This window comes from Pygoscelis adeliae, unplaced genomic scaffold (assembly GCF_000699105.1).
Source record: "Pygoscelis adeliae isolate BGI_AS28 unplaced genomic scaffold, ASM69910v1 Scaffold890, whole genome shotgun sequence".
NCBI lineage: Eukaryota > Metazoa > Chordata > Aves > Sphenisciformes > Spheniscidae > Pygoscelis > Pygoscelis adeliae.
The window spans coordinates 9,963-23,193 of record NW_008823974.1 but is presented as its reverse complement, the minus strand read 5'-3'; the positions used below and the strand labels follow the sequence as shown (position 1 = coordinate 23,193).

Genomic DNA, 13,231 nt, shown 5'->3' with positions numbered 1-13,231 from the left:
TGGTGTGGGCCAGCGGCAGCCTTCTCCGCATGACTGGAGTCTGGCTTTTCACCCCCATCCACCAAAAATCATACTTGGGCAGCGGCGCTGTCGGACTTTGCGGACTGGGTTTATTCTAAGCGAGTGGAAGGGATCTGGGATAAGCGAGCAGCATGTGAGCATCCATCAGGTGGAACAAAGGCAAATGTCACTTTAATGTGACGATGTTGGTGGCTAACGGCTCGACTCGGTAACGAGGGCTGCCCTCTGCGACCGAATTTGCTGCTTTGGAGGCCACGCTCCTGCCCTGTGGAAGAGCTGGCTGGTGAGGAGGGGATTTTCCCTCTTCATTAACTTAACGGCCTTGTTGCTGTAAAAGCTGTGTACAGCTCTTCGAGCGCTCTTATCACACAGAGCCCAGGGGCTGCATCCGAGGGTTGCTTCATTATCCCTTCCCTGAAACAGCACAGGAGCTCTAAGAGGGCTGATAACCGCGAGTAGTGTCCGAGCTGGGGGAAGCCTCCTTGTCCAACTCCTGGCAAAGCACGAGCGCTGTCGCTGGCTCACAAGCAACCGCTTCGGGTTGGTTAGACTTGGTTGAGAGCCTGGGATCTCTCACCCAGATTTGTAAGTCGAGATCGGATCTTTCCAGGGCGATTCTTCTAAGTAGAAGTTCAATTAAAAAATGATAGATGTGAAGCGGTAAGAGCTGTTCTTTCATTTGAGAGCAGGGGATTGAAAGCTAAATCCCATGCTTGATTTAAGGCAAGCTGGGATGGTTCTGTGACCAGCACTACGTCTTCAGCAGTGAGATGATGACAGTCCGTTCCCAGGCTCTGGGAAGGAGTAGCTGATTGCCAGAGGGAGTATTTGAGAGCCCTTTCTCTCCCTGCATGGCCAGGATCCATGGCTGGGAAAGTGCAGGCTGCTTTCCTCTCGCACTCCTCTGAAGCATCAGGTAGTGGCCGTAGCCAGCAGCACAGAATAAGGGCAACGCTGGGCTTTCTGGTGGAGAAATTCCTAGGAGTGAGCGAAGACAAATTGGCGTTGTGGCGTGGTTGCCAGTGTTGCTTCAGCAGCGGTGAGAAACTCCTTGGCTGGTTTGTTCCAGGCTCGTCCCAAGCAGCTGCTCGGGGAAGCAGAGGTGAAAGGGACCTGTCGTCTCCGATGATCTACGGGCTCTCCGGCAGCGTTGCGAGAGCGTGGCCAGGCTGACTGGTAGGGATGCAGTGGGTGAAGCTCTGCCTGTTCCTGTTTATACAGGGAATATTTTGGATACCAAACTCTTCGGAGACGCTTGTGATGACTGCAAGTTTATGGAGACTTGCTACTAAATTTAGCTCTTGTCAGGAAGAACAACAGGCTTGTCCTTTTCCAGATTTGGAAGAGAACCTAACGGCTCTCTCTGCTTTGAAATCAAGTCATAGGTCCAGCATCTTTCCAGGCTGGCCAAGGTATGGTTCGTATCTTCTGGGCAAAGCAAGACCCAAGCAATGGTTAACTGAGCTCGCAGGGAGAGGAAGGACGTCAGGAATGCTTTAGAGGTGGCTTGGGTATGTCTTGGGTCTTCAGAGCTTCCGTGGGGCTCCTGGAGGGCTTGGGGCATAACTGGGACGAGGTCTTGTGGTCACGGGGCTGTCTGGGGCAAGGCAGAGCAGTTTGCCTAGAAGTAACTGAAGGGAACGCGTGTCTCCTTTATGTTGCACCGAAGCAGATGTGCTCATGGGTGCTGTGTCTTTGGTGGGTGGGAGCACCAGCTTCTGAAGTCACTTACCTTTGCTCTCTGAGCCTCCTTGCCTGTTTTCTCATTCTTGTTCACCTGGAAGCTTCAATTCGGGTTTAGGGAAATTCACTCACATTTTGGAGCTGTAGAGGACCAGGAGATGGGCTTTGCCCTAGGAGAATGGTATGTGTTAGGCATTCAGTGTTTTCTTCCCCAATTCTGCGGCCTCCCTGCATTTACCTTTAGCTGACAGGAAAAGACTCGCCTTCTGGGTACGAACGTGCCATGTCGTACCATTCAGATGGTAAAAACAGCAAAACTTGTTTTAAATATTCCAGGGGGGGTGCATGAGCCTTAAAGAAGTTTTAGTTGTGTCTGAAGTCATTAAACGTAATCCAGTAATTAATAGCACGAGAAATCATCAATAGGAAGGATTAGTGAAGTTTAGACCAGAGTGAAACTGGCGCAACCAGAGCAGTTGAGGCTGGAGGGGTTTTTCGAGGGGAGCAGATATGTGATGGATCTCCGGGCTGGTCCTGGCGTGGTTTGAAGGCTCTGCAGTCACCTCGGCCTTGCTTATGGCTTTTCTGCTCTCTCTTTCGCAGGAATGGGGTGAATGTCGAAGGAGCAACACACAAGCAAGTGGTGGACCTGATTCGCGCAGGAGAGAAGGAGTTAATTCTGACGGTGTTGTCTGTGCCTCCCCACGAGGCAGATAATCTCGATCCGAGCGATGACTCTTTGGGGCAGTCGTTCTACGACTACACGGAAAAACAAGCTGTGCCCATCTCCATCCCCACGTACAAGCACGTGGAGCAAAACGGCGAGAAGTTTGTGGTTAGTATCAGCTTGGATGGTGTTTTCTGGAGATTGGATGCAACCGCACCCCGAGCTGGCGTGCTCCTTGCTGTTAGTGACAATTGGTGGCAGCGCGCTCTGTTTGTCTTCAGGATGGAGGCACATTAACTTATTATCGACTGTTTTTGACACTGTCTTATTTAGGCTTGCCTGTCCTCACTCTTACTGTGCTTGGTTATTCTTTTGCATTTCCTATGTGCTGGGAAGTTTTTTTATTAATGTATCTGGAATAGCTTGATCTCTTGTGAAGATTAAGTAGGAAGTTATTATTTTATTCATATAAGCTTTCGTATTTGTATCTCCTGTTTTACACCAAGTGTTAAGGACATCTGTGATAGATGTAAAAGCAAAGGGAGCAGATGTCTTGAAGCATAGCTTCCCATCTCCAGAATTTCTTTTCCCTTTAGGGAATGTCGGGGGAAATAGCTGTAAAAAGCCTTTTTCCTTTGGGTTCCCTGCCTCTTCTGTTGCATTTATTGGGGAGGCTGGCAGTCATTTTCCTAGATACTGTGGTCTGTCATCTAAGTACCTGACGTGGGTGCATCCTCTGAGGCTCAAGGTTGATTCTGGCTCATCGGGGGTGGCTGGCTGTGCCTGGCGGGGAAATGTTTGGAGAGGGACCCAAAGCGGGTTGGACAGACACTTGTCTGCAGAACTGTTTCTTCTTGCAACGTTTGGGGTGTATTTAACCTCCTCAACCGGCCTGGCCCTCCTTAGCTCTTCTGCTTCCTTGCCTGGCTGTGTGGTGTTCGCAGATGCTCGGCTTGCAAACTATCTCGATCGCCCCGTCTTCCAGCAGCCTGCGTCTCGCTGCTGGCCGCTGCTCTGAGCATGCCTCGGGTCTGCGCTGCAGCGAGGGTCAGCAGAGCCTGCGGCCGAACCCCAGCTGGCTCCGAGTTTCAGTCAGGGACTGGTAGAGACAGAAGCATGCCACAAGGGCGGTATTCTTCCCCCTGCCAATAGCTGCTTATTGTTAGGAGCACAGTCCTACCCACGTCCAGACCACATTTTTCTTCTGCTCTGTGTGCTGTCTTCGTTCTTCCAGAGCCAGGGAACTGCGTGGCCATCAGTGGGGCTGGACGATGAGGTGGAGGGACTTGGGACGAGATGACGGGTATCGGGTGTTTTAGTTACGCTGCTGCTTTGACTCATGGCTGGAAGATTTGTGCTGTGTGCTGGCTCCCTTCACCCTCCCAGACTGGGAGGTAGGTTTGGCTGGAGCAGCCGCCCTCCGGACACGACTGCGTTGCAGTGTGAAGTGCTGGGAGACTGATGACAAACTGGCTCATCACTTTTTCCTCTTCCAGCTGAGGACAGAGGTATTTTCCCAAGGAAGACACAAGCCAGTGTCAGCGTTGCAGAAACAGAGTGTGTGTGAGAGAGGAAGGGTGGAGAGGGTTCAGCAATGCTCGGCTCGCCGTAAGAGTCAGGCTCCTGTGCAAAGCGTGTCACTTCAACATGTCACCCTGGCACGCGTGTCTCTGAAGGAGACAGATGGGATCCTTGTGGATCCGTGGCCTCACGGGGAGCGTGTGCTATCCCTGCGCCCTGCTGTCCCAGCCCTGGCGGGATGCTGTCGGGGCAGGTGTGCCGTATGGAGCAGGAGAAAAAGGGTCCTGGAAACCAGAGGTTCTTAAGCACAGTGCAGGGGGGTCAAAGGGAGCCTCTTCAGTGGACTGACAGTAGCTGCTGCTGTTCGGATCTAGCCCCATCCTGGCACCTTCTCTCGAGGTGATGCCGGAAGGGTTGAATGCATGCTTCTTTTTAAGGAAAGAGCTGTGGTTTTGTTGGAGCGCTTTCCCCTTGTGAAGGTTGTCAGGCAGGTATCTGGGGTGCAGATGTGGAGGGTGAGCGAGCTGGGACCGCTCTGGGCCCTTATCGGGGGAGCAGGTTGGGGTTTTGAGTCTTTCAAACCCTGCTGAAGCCACCCTCGGTGTGTCGTCGGCACGTGCCTCTTGCTAGAGTCCTCTGTGCTCTGCCAGCCCTTTGGCTTCGGGGGGACGGTGGAGGGTGATGCTCTCCTCGAGAGGAAGGGTTGTGGTTGCAAACACTTCCCTTGTGCAACATGAAAAAGCGTGAACCTACTCTCTTCCCCACTGCATCCCTTTCCTCGTGTGAAGCTAATTAAGGTAACGCTGCTGTTTGGGACCTCCTTATCACTGAGGGCGTATTAGCAATGCTTAGATAAGAGCTTGTTTAACTTGCCTGCGAGACTGAGCAGATTGGCTTTAAAAATGGAGGCGGCTGGTTAATGAAAGGGAAGGGAATTCCCTGAAGAGCATCGCAGTGCTGAGAAACGTCCTGTGACTGTAACTCTGCTCCGGGTTTCCCCTTTTTGGGACCAGAGTCCTATTTCCTTAACGGTGTCCAGAATGAAACTGGAAGAGTGCACGCGTAGCAAAGAAACTAGTTAATGCGGGGTGCTCCTAAAAGATATATAGTGCTGCTTCTCCCCTGGGATCTGCCCCACGGTTGGTGCCTGACGGCTGCCAGGGGCTGTGTCCAGACGCAAACCAAGCCACCTGCTTGGTTTGGGACCTCTCTGTGTCTCGGGGAAAGTAGCCACGACCCTGAATCCAAAGCTCTGGGGCTTTGGCTGCAACGTGAGGCTCAATTCTGCAACGGGCTGGAAATTCAGTAGTAGCTTCAAGTGCATCTGGAAGGCGACGAGGCTCTTGTTGCCAAAAACAACTGTGGTGTGGTCAGCATGGTATTGCTGTGGCATCTGTCTGGTGGTGGCTTGGTGCACCTCAGGCACCCTCCTGTGGGCAGCTTGTGCAGGAGGTGATCCAGGTGAGCACCGTGACGGCTGCATCGGGGCTCAGAGCCTTTTGTAAAGGGTTTGGGTGGTTTTCTTCTCCTCTTGGAGTAGGAAGGCACCTTGAACTCGTGCTGATCCTGCTGCTGTCAGATGGAGGTAGTAGCTGGGACATTCCTCAGCTCCAGGGATTGGCAGTGGCGTATTTAACTATTCATACCAGTTTCTCATTCTAGTTCAAACCCTCCTAATTTAGTCTTGCGCTGCCTGTGGGTCCGGGCAGGCAGAGCTGTGCCAGTTTTTGGAAAACTTTTCTCACCCCAGTGAGCCTCTTCTCCTCCCTGCAGGTCTACAATGTTTACATGGCGGGCCGCCAGCTCTGCTCAAAGCGGTAACGGGAGGTCGCCATCCTCCACCAGAACCCGTTCCCCATCCTCCACCAGAACCTGAAACGGGAATTTGCCAACTTCACTTTTCCGCGTCTCCCGGGGAAGTGGCCATTCTCTTTGTCGGAGCAGCAGCTGGACGCCCGGCGGCGAGGGCTGGAGGAGTACCTGGAGAAAGGTACTGAGCTGGGAGGAGAGCCCAAGCAGCCGTACGCCGCCTTCCTCGCAGGCGGGGAAACAAATCCTCAGGGTACATCCTTCCACGGGTGGTCCAAAACTTCACGAGTATTTGTTTACCTGTGAGGGAAAGAAGCTCGTTTGTAGCTGGATTGGATTTTACGGCTGAAGTGGTGAGAGGGAGCTCAGACTTGCCACGGCTTAATGATGCATGTGTTACCGGCTTGCAGCGCGCTTCCAACAACAAATGTGTAATTAGTTTTTTGACACACAACGAGTTTTTATTTGTAGTGTCATGTTGCTCGCCAGTACTCTCGGAGATGAGGGAGCATGGGGAGGAGGAAGAGGAGGGAAGCTTTGGAGCAGGGAGAAAGTCGTGTTTGAGGCCGTTCTCATCAGGGGAGTTCAGCTCAACCTGAGCTTGCTCACGGCTGAATGCTTCGGTCCTTTTTAATCAAGAATTGTAGAGCCTGCAGCAGAAGTTTCCTTTAGGTTGAGTTCAGATGATGGGAAGGTGGACGCAAAACCTTACCTCTGTTTCAGAGTGCCTGGCTAAAAGATCTGGCCCCACATTTTGCAGCGAAGAGGTTGTAGATGGGATTCGGGGCGCAATGACCCCTCATTCCTGTGATGCTGTGTTATTTTCTTAGTTGCCTGGAAGCAGCTCAATTAATTTGTGTGAGTTAACAGCATCTTCCCTTACCCGGCACCTGGGAGTGAAGCCCCCTCTTCCCCTAAGACGGACGTGGGTCAGGTTTTCCCCACCCTGCTCAGCCCTGCCTTGCCCGGCTCGTTCATCTTCATCCTCGGTTGCCAGCTGGCTGGAGGAAGGGGCAGGCTGGTTGCATCTTAGAGGCAACATGGTACAGTTCAGGTCCAAATTATTTGCTGAACTTGGCTTAAATTCCCAAATAGTTTCAGTCCCTCTGGAATAACTTTTTTTTTTAAGAGGCAAAAGTACTATTTATGAAGTTCTTGCCCACTTTTAAGTATAGTCTAAACCTCCTGTTGGCCGTGTGCCTGGGGCCTGGATTTCACCCATGGGGAATATCTCAGTGAGTTACTCAACACCTCTTGTTGCTTGCTATTGTAGGGGATTCAGGCTGGATCAGTCTTCGGGCCAGGACACCTGATACAGCACGGAAAGCACTTGCTTTGAGAAGGTTTTTCTAGGCTGGAGATACCACCCTTGTTTCACGCCACCCGCAAAACAGACAGTTGTTGTTTCCATGTCACTTTTGGGCCGGTCCCGGGAGGGGAGGGCTCCCCCTTTCCCCGGGCACCCCACTAACCTGCGCTCTCTGTCCTGCAGTGTGCTCGATACGTGTCATTGGGGAGAGCGACATCATGCAGGAGTTCCTGTCGGAGTCGGATGAGGTAGGCACGTAGGCGACAGCGCTGAAGCTCTGCCCTGACCTTCCTTGTTACAGAGGCCATAAATGCTTGGTAAAACTGGATCAGAGAGGAAGGACGTTCCCTGCCAAAACCTCAGCTGGTTAAATAGAAAACCATGGCAAAAAATCAAGGCTGCAGTTTGCTGTCTGTCATTGCACATAGGAAACCTTTTCTCCATAGCAGCAGCTAAGAGCAGCTTTGCCGCCGCTCCCACAGGCGTGCACAGAGCAGAACCAGCCACGAGGCCTCACTGCGTACCCTGGCTCCCTGGCAAGGGGAGACCCGGTAAAAACCACATTCAGTGACTTTTCTGCTGGTTTCTGTGCTGGTGGCAGCCCAGATAGCTTTGCATTTGTGAGCTGTTTGTATTCGTCAGCCTTTGGCCAGAAAGGCAGCAGGCACTCTGAATACCGGTCTGTCTGACTTGCTTCTCCCAAGATTTGAGCTGCAGGCAGCAGCAGTGAGTTGCTATTTGCCCTTCAACTGTTGCTCTTTTTCCAACCTTTCCATGGTGTGTTTAAGTTGCCGTGTCCCAGAGCTTTCTCTCGCTCTTCACCGGCAAACCCGTGAATGGAAAATCCTGCCCCGTCGTGGTCTGAAGCGGTTTGCTCAGCTTCCTATCTCGGAGCAGAGCTCGCATCTTCCTTCTTTCAGAATTTCCCTGGCACAGGCTGGAATTGGATTCTTGAAGCTTGCAGAGCAGCTGGTCGTTAGAAGTGACCATTTTAATTAGCCAGTGGGAGGCAATAAATAGTCCATAGAGCTCGGGGCTCAGCTCGTGTGATGCTGATTTCTGTCTTCTCTTCTTCCCTCCTCCAGAATTACAACGGCGTCTCGGACGTGGAGCTCCGAGTAGCGTTACCAGATATAACAACAGTGACAGTCAGAGTCAAAAAGAACAGCACTACAGACCAGGTGTACCAGGTGAGCTGCTGGTTTTTTGCCTTGACTGGAAGATTAACATGTTTCGGACGTTAACCAAGACCCCGTGGGCACCCACTTGCTCCTCTCGAGTGCAGGTGGGCATCAGTGACGCTGCTTTGCTCTAGCAGAGAGGAGAGGGACGCTGGAGAACTCTAACCTTACGCTGTGCTGAAGCAGCGTTTTCGCTGGCAGGCTTGGCTGCAAAGACAGAGTCATCGCTGAATTAATTTTCACTGATAATATCTTAAAGCTGGCGGATGGCTCTAAGCACTAGGCAGATTGTGTGTTATGGCTTGCAGTGGAGGAGCTGGATCCAAGAGCTGCCTGCAGCCAACACACGAGTCTTGCTGTGGCTGTGTGGCAGGACGGCAAGTTGAATATTAAGGGTAATGACCCTTTTGGGGAATCCTCTGGCCAGATTACAGGTTTGCGAGTGGCCGGAGGCCCAGTGCTTTAAGTGGAAAACTAAGGACAACTGACTTCAACCAGCACTGCTGGAGGAAAGGTGGAAGCTGTTGATGAATTAGGAGGAATAAGATGATGTGGGGGAGACCCTTTTTGAAAGGGGAACTAAAAGTGCTCCTGCAAGCGAGGGAGCCAGAGGGTTGCGAAAGAGCAGGCGTTTGGAACACAGCCTGTTGAACTTCACGTTGCCTCCGCCAAGGTCTGTGAGTGTTGGCTGTGGTACTAGCGTGCAGGACTGAAATGTTGTTGGAGGAAAACTCCTAGGGGAGGTGTGCGTGCCTCTTCTATTAGGAACCAAAGCTGGAGGCATCAGAAGAAAAGATGACCTAATTGTCAGCCATGGTGGCACTTAAAATCTAGAGCAGTTTACAGGAAGGTGAAAGCAGGACAGTCTAAACCCTTGCTTAAGAAAACATCTGGTTTTAGTGGAAGAGTAAAATTCAGGGTTTCTGTGGTAACTAACACCTCAGGTTAGGGAATACTTGGGAATAACCTGTATGAAGCCAGCCTTGCCCCAGAGAGGGACAGACAGCTACTGGCTCCTGTTTTTCTCACCCCGTTTTCCTGTTCCATTGCTCTTTAGGCTGTGGCTGCAAAAGTCGGAATGGACAGTATTACCGCAAACTACTTTGCCTTGTTTGAAGTGATCAATCACTCCTTTGGTAAGTCTTTTAATCCCCTTGGTGCTGATGAGCAACTGAGGAGAAGGCTCTGCAGTGCTAGCACAGCCCAGTGGCACTCTCATTTAGGTCTTATCTCTGCTCGCAAAATCAGGAGCCCCCGGGAGGAATCGGGCAGGCACAGTAGGCTCTGATAATGAAGAGCCCGCAAAGTTTGGCTTTTTTTGCTGCCACTTGACTTTCCTTTTCTTAAGCAGTTCAAGGAGACGAGCTTTTTGTTAAACAGAGATGCATTTTACTTCAGTTCAAAGGGTCCAGCGAGCTTAGAGAAAGTGGGCAGCGTCACTGCAACGCAGCCGTCTCTGGAGAAGGGGAGCACCAGCAGTGGCTTGGGACGGATTTTTTCTTTTGCTGGAAAGGAAAGTGGATCGAGGGCTCGCTCGGTCTGTACAGACGTAGGTGTGGGTCGATGTCCAGGTCCTGGAGGGGGTGTGCTGCAAGCTGCATCTTAGCTTCTCATCTCTCCTTCCGTGGTTAAATCCTGATGGTATTTGAGGCTTGACTGTGGGATTCTGGGCGACCATTTTGGCACTCAAGTAATTGCCATCCTGCCGGCTTAGTGCGTGCCGGGGTCTCCTGGCTGCTGTTCAGATCCCTGGCCGCAGCAATCTCTGATTTCACCCAGCTTCACGTTGGGTTCGCTGAAGCTGTAGAGAGGCCAAAATGTCGTGGTCACACCACAAAATGGGTGTAGTGGTTAGTTTGTGTTTTATTTTTTCCCTGTGCTGGGTTTTACGCCAAATGTATTTCTCATTCCCAGCTGGGTACCTTCATTTCTGGATTGTCATCTCTATATGCCTCAAACTCATCCTGTTGTTACAGCAAACCATGCCTTGTAGGAAGAGAATTTCTAGGGCTGTTCCTCATGCTCACAAGATTCTGGCTGAACGGCCGGGGCAATTTTTAGCTACTTCAAGTCCTCCTAAAATGACTCGTGTCACAGAACGGCCTAGGTTTGCATTCGGGTGCTGACCCTGGGGCAGCCGAGAACACCAGTCTCCTGTAAAACTGTGGCATCGCAGAACTGCCTCTGCCACCAGGTTTGTGGTCACTTCTTGAGGGTTACCGGGTGCTGGTGCGTCAGAGCAGGACGCGGGCGTAGTGAGGGAAGACCAGGGCTGGAGGGTCGACATGCTTTGTGATTGCCGAGGCCAGGCAGGGCTGTGCGGGGAGCCTCGAGCGGGAATACCTGCTCTTGGGAGACGGGACGCTGCAGCGCGCTGGCACAGTCTTCACGCAGGAAGCTTTTATGGTGCCAGACTCTGACTGGAGCTATTAATTCCTCGTTCCTGTGAGTGCTGCACTTCTCAAACTGCCCTGGAAAGTAAAAACTCCAGCTAACCTTTATGGTTTGTGCTTTCTGGACACTCTCTGCGAACATCCGCATTTATTCCTGTCTGGATACACTCAATTTCTCTGGAAACCATAAGCTCCATCTGCAGCAAGATAGTGACCGTATCCCTACCTGATAAAGGAGACATACTGGCACTCGCCTTTTTTCGTCCATCGTAGCTGGGTAAAGCAGATTTGAACACAGTAAATGTCTCGACAGGGGCTCACTGGTGGCCCAGCTGCTCCAGCTTGGCTGAGCAACGCAGCAGGCTTTGTCTGGGCTCTGGTGGCAGCCTGCCAGGACGGGGGGACCTTCTCCGGTCCCCCCACACTGTGGGGACACTGCGTAGGTCCAGGGCGCTGTGATCCTAAGGCTTAGGCAGGGTGGACCTCCCTGTGCGTAGCAGGGGATGAAGTCAGGCTGTTGTGCTGATGCTTGAGAGCCGCGCTGAGCTCTCCCGACGGCCAAGAGGAGTTCAGTCTCGCGCAGATTCCTGCCTGTGCACTAGAGGACCAGCGTGGTCCGACACTGTGGAAGCAGGTATTGAAAAAAGCTTGATTCGGTCAGGGAGGAGAAGAAAGGGCCTTGGAGCAGAGCTGGGGTCCTGATCCCAGCTGTCTCAGCTAAAGGGCATCGCCGATGTTGATTTGTACGGCAGCCAGGCTGCGGTCACAGACGACGCTGCCGACGCTGCGTGGGGCTGTGTGCTTACCTCCATGTCTTGTGCTTTTTCCAGTGCGCAAACTAGCACCCAACGAATTCCCCCACAAACTCTACGTGCAGAACTACACCTCGGCGGTGCCGGGAACGTGCCTGACCATCCGAAAATGGCTCTTCACTACAGAGGAGGAGGTTCTTCTCAATGACAACGACCTGGCAGTCACCTACTTCTTCCATCAGGTAGGTGCCTGAGAGCTGTAATTTTTTACTGGAGGCAAGGCAACACAAGTGCCCGGCTCCCAGAACTGCGCCAAAGGATAGTGGTGTTTGGAGTACTGGCAACGGAGTGTGAAATTGAGGGCCGGTCCTGCTTGGGTAACTTCACGGAGTAGCAGTCCATGGTTGGGTGAATTGGCAGTACTGTGGTGAACTTGTGGCCAAGGCACAACCGGACTGGGAGGCAGGGCTTCTGCCACGCTTATTGCGGGGAAGTTGCCTTCCCAGAGCGAGCTAAAAGGATCCTGGGAGGCTGTGCTCCTTGGGTCAGGTATGTTTTCCTCAGTTCTGTGTGTTGTCAGTAAAGATGTCTGTGACCAGCTGGGGAACAGACTTCTCCCTGTTCACCCTAAGGAAAGGGGGCGTTCCTGCCTGTGATTTCACTCTATGCAGATTCTCTGGGATGAAGTGAGTCCGAGAAGAGCCGTGCTCTCCCATTGCCTGTATAAAACCAGTCTAGGATGACCAGCTCAGAGGTAGATAACTGCAGAGTTCAGGAATATGAATCCTGCTCTGTCTCAACCACCAAAAATGCTGTCCCAACGCTCTCTGAACTGGGCCTGTACCGGCCTCTGCTACAAATCGAAATAAAAATAGCAGTTGTCAAATTCTTTGATCTCCTAGACTGGCTCTTTACTGGCTGGCGGTTTGACAAGCCGCTTTGTGGCAGGGGCAGGAGTTCTTGCTGGAGCGCACAGCTGAGGAGCGGAAGTAAGGGGCCGTGTACCTGATCAATCCTGAAGGAAAAATACATTTTCATGCCAACGCTCCAGCAGCACAGTAGGTAAAAGCCAGCACTGCTCTGCTGGAGACGGCTGTGTCTGGAGCGGAAGGGTTGTACCAGCTGCCCTTGCCTGTGGCTGAAGGCAAAAGCAGGACTCCAGGTACCAGCATTTCCAGATCCATCCCCTTGTGCCAGGGGACGTTCTTCCAAAGTCCTCCTAGACGCCTAGGCATCTGCTCGCTCCCCAAGGCAGTCAGAGGCTCGTGGCAGGCATCAGCGAGTGCGAAGAACCACCCCTCTGAGCCTGGCCGTCCCTCTGCCTCTCTGGGTACACTGGTCACCTTCTGGGGCTGTGAATTTGGGAGGCTGTCCAAAGCAGCCTCGGGGCCAGCCAGGGAAGGCAAAGCACTGTGACTCAGTGAAGAGATCCTCTAGTCTGACCTCCTGGGTTTCCTTTCCCTTTTTCTGTTTAGGCTGTTGATGATGTCAAGAAAGGCTACATCAAAGCAGAGGAGAAGTCCTACCAGTTACAGAAGCTGTGTGAGCAGAGAAAGATGGTCATGGTGAGTTATCCTACCTGTCCTGTTTGCTTTCCTTCCCGTTTGCAATGCTGCGTCTGGAAAGGAGACACTGGAACAGGTTGCCCAGAGAAGTTGTGGATGCCCCATCACTGGAAGTGTTCAAGGTCAGGCTGGACGGGGCTTTGAGCAACCTGGTCTAGTGAAAGATGTCCCCGCCCATGGCAGCGGGGTTGGACTGGATGATCTTCAAAGGTCCTTTCAAACCCAAACCATTCTGTGCGTGCAGCCTTGAAAAACACATCTTTCTTGGAAAGCAATAACCATGGAGAGCTGTCGGGGTGTGGGCTTAGCACAGGAGGGATTGGCAGGCAC

At 52.3% G+C, this 13,231-nt stretch overlaps 1 protein-coding gene across 1 annotated transcript in view; it reads left to right on the top strand.

Moving 5' to 3' along the window:
* The first annotated feature begins 203 nt into the window (after positions 1-203).
* Positions 204-13,231, top strand: part of SNX27 (sorting nexin family member 27) — a 22,920-nt gene continuing 9,892 nt past the window's right edge. Inside the window, 8 exon segments of the mRNA XM_009324812.1 lie at positions 204-229; positions 2,176-2,539; positions 5,666-5,882; positions 7,194-7,258; positions 8,096-8,200; positions 9,249-9,327; positions 11,415-11,578; positions 12,812-12,901. Coding sequence (XP_009323087.1) covers positions 204-229; positions 2,176-2,539; positions 5,666-5,882; positions 7,194-7,258; positions 8,096-8,200; positions 9,249-9,327; positions 11,415-11,578; positions 12,812-12,901 — 1,110 coding nt within the window.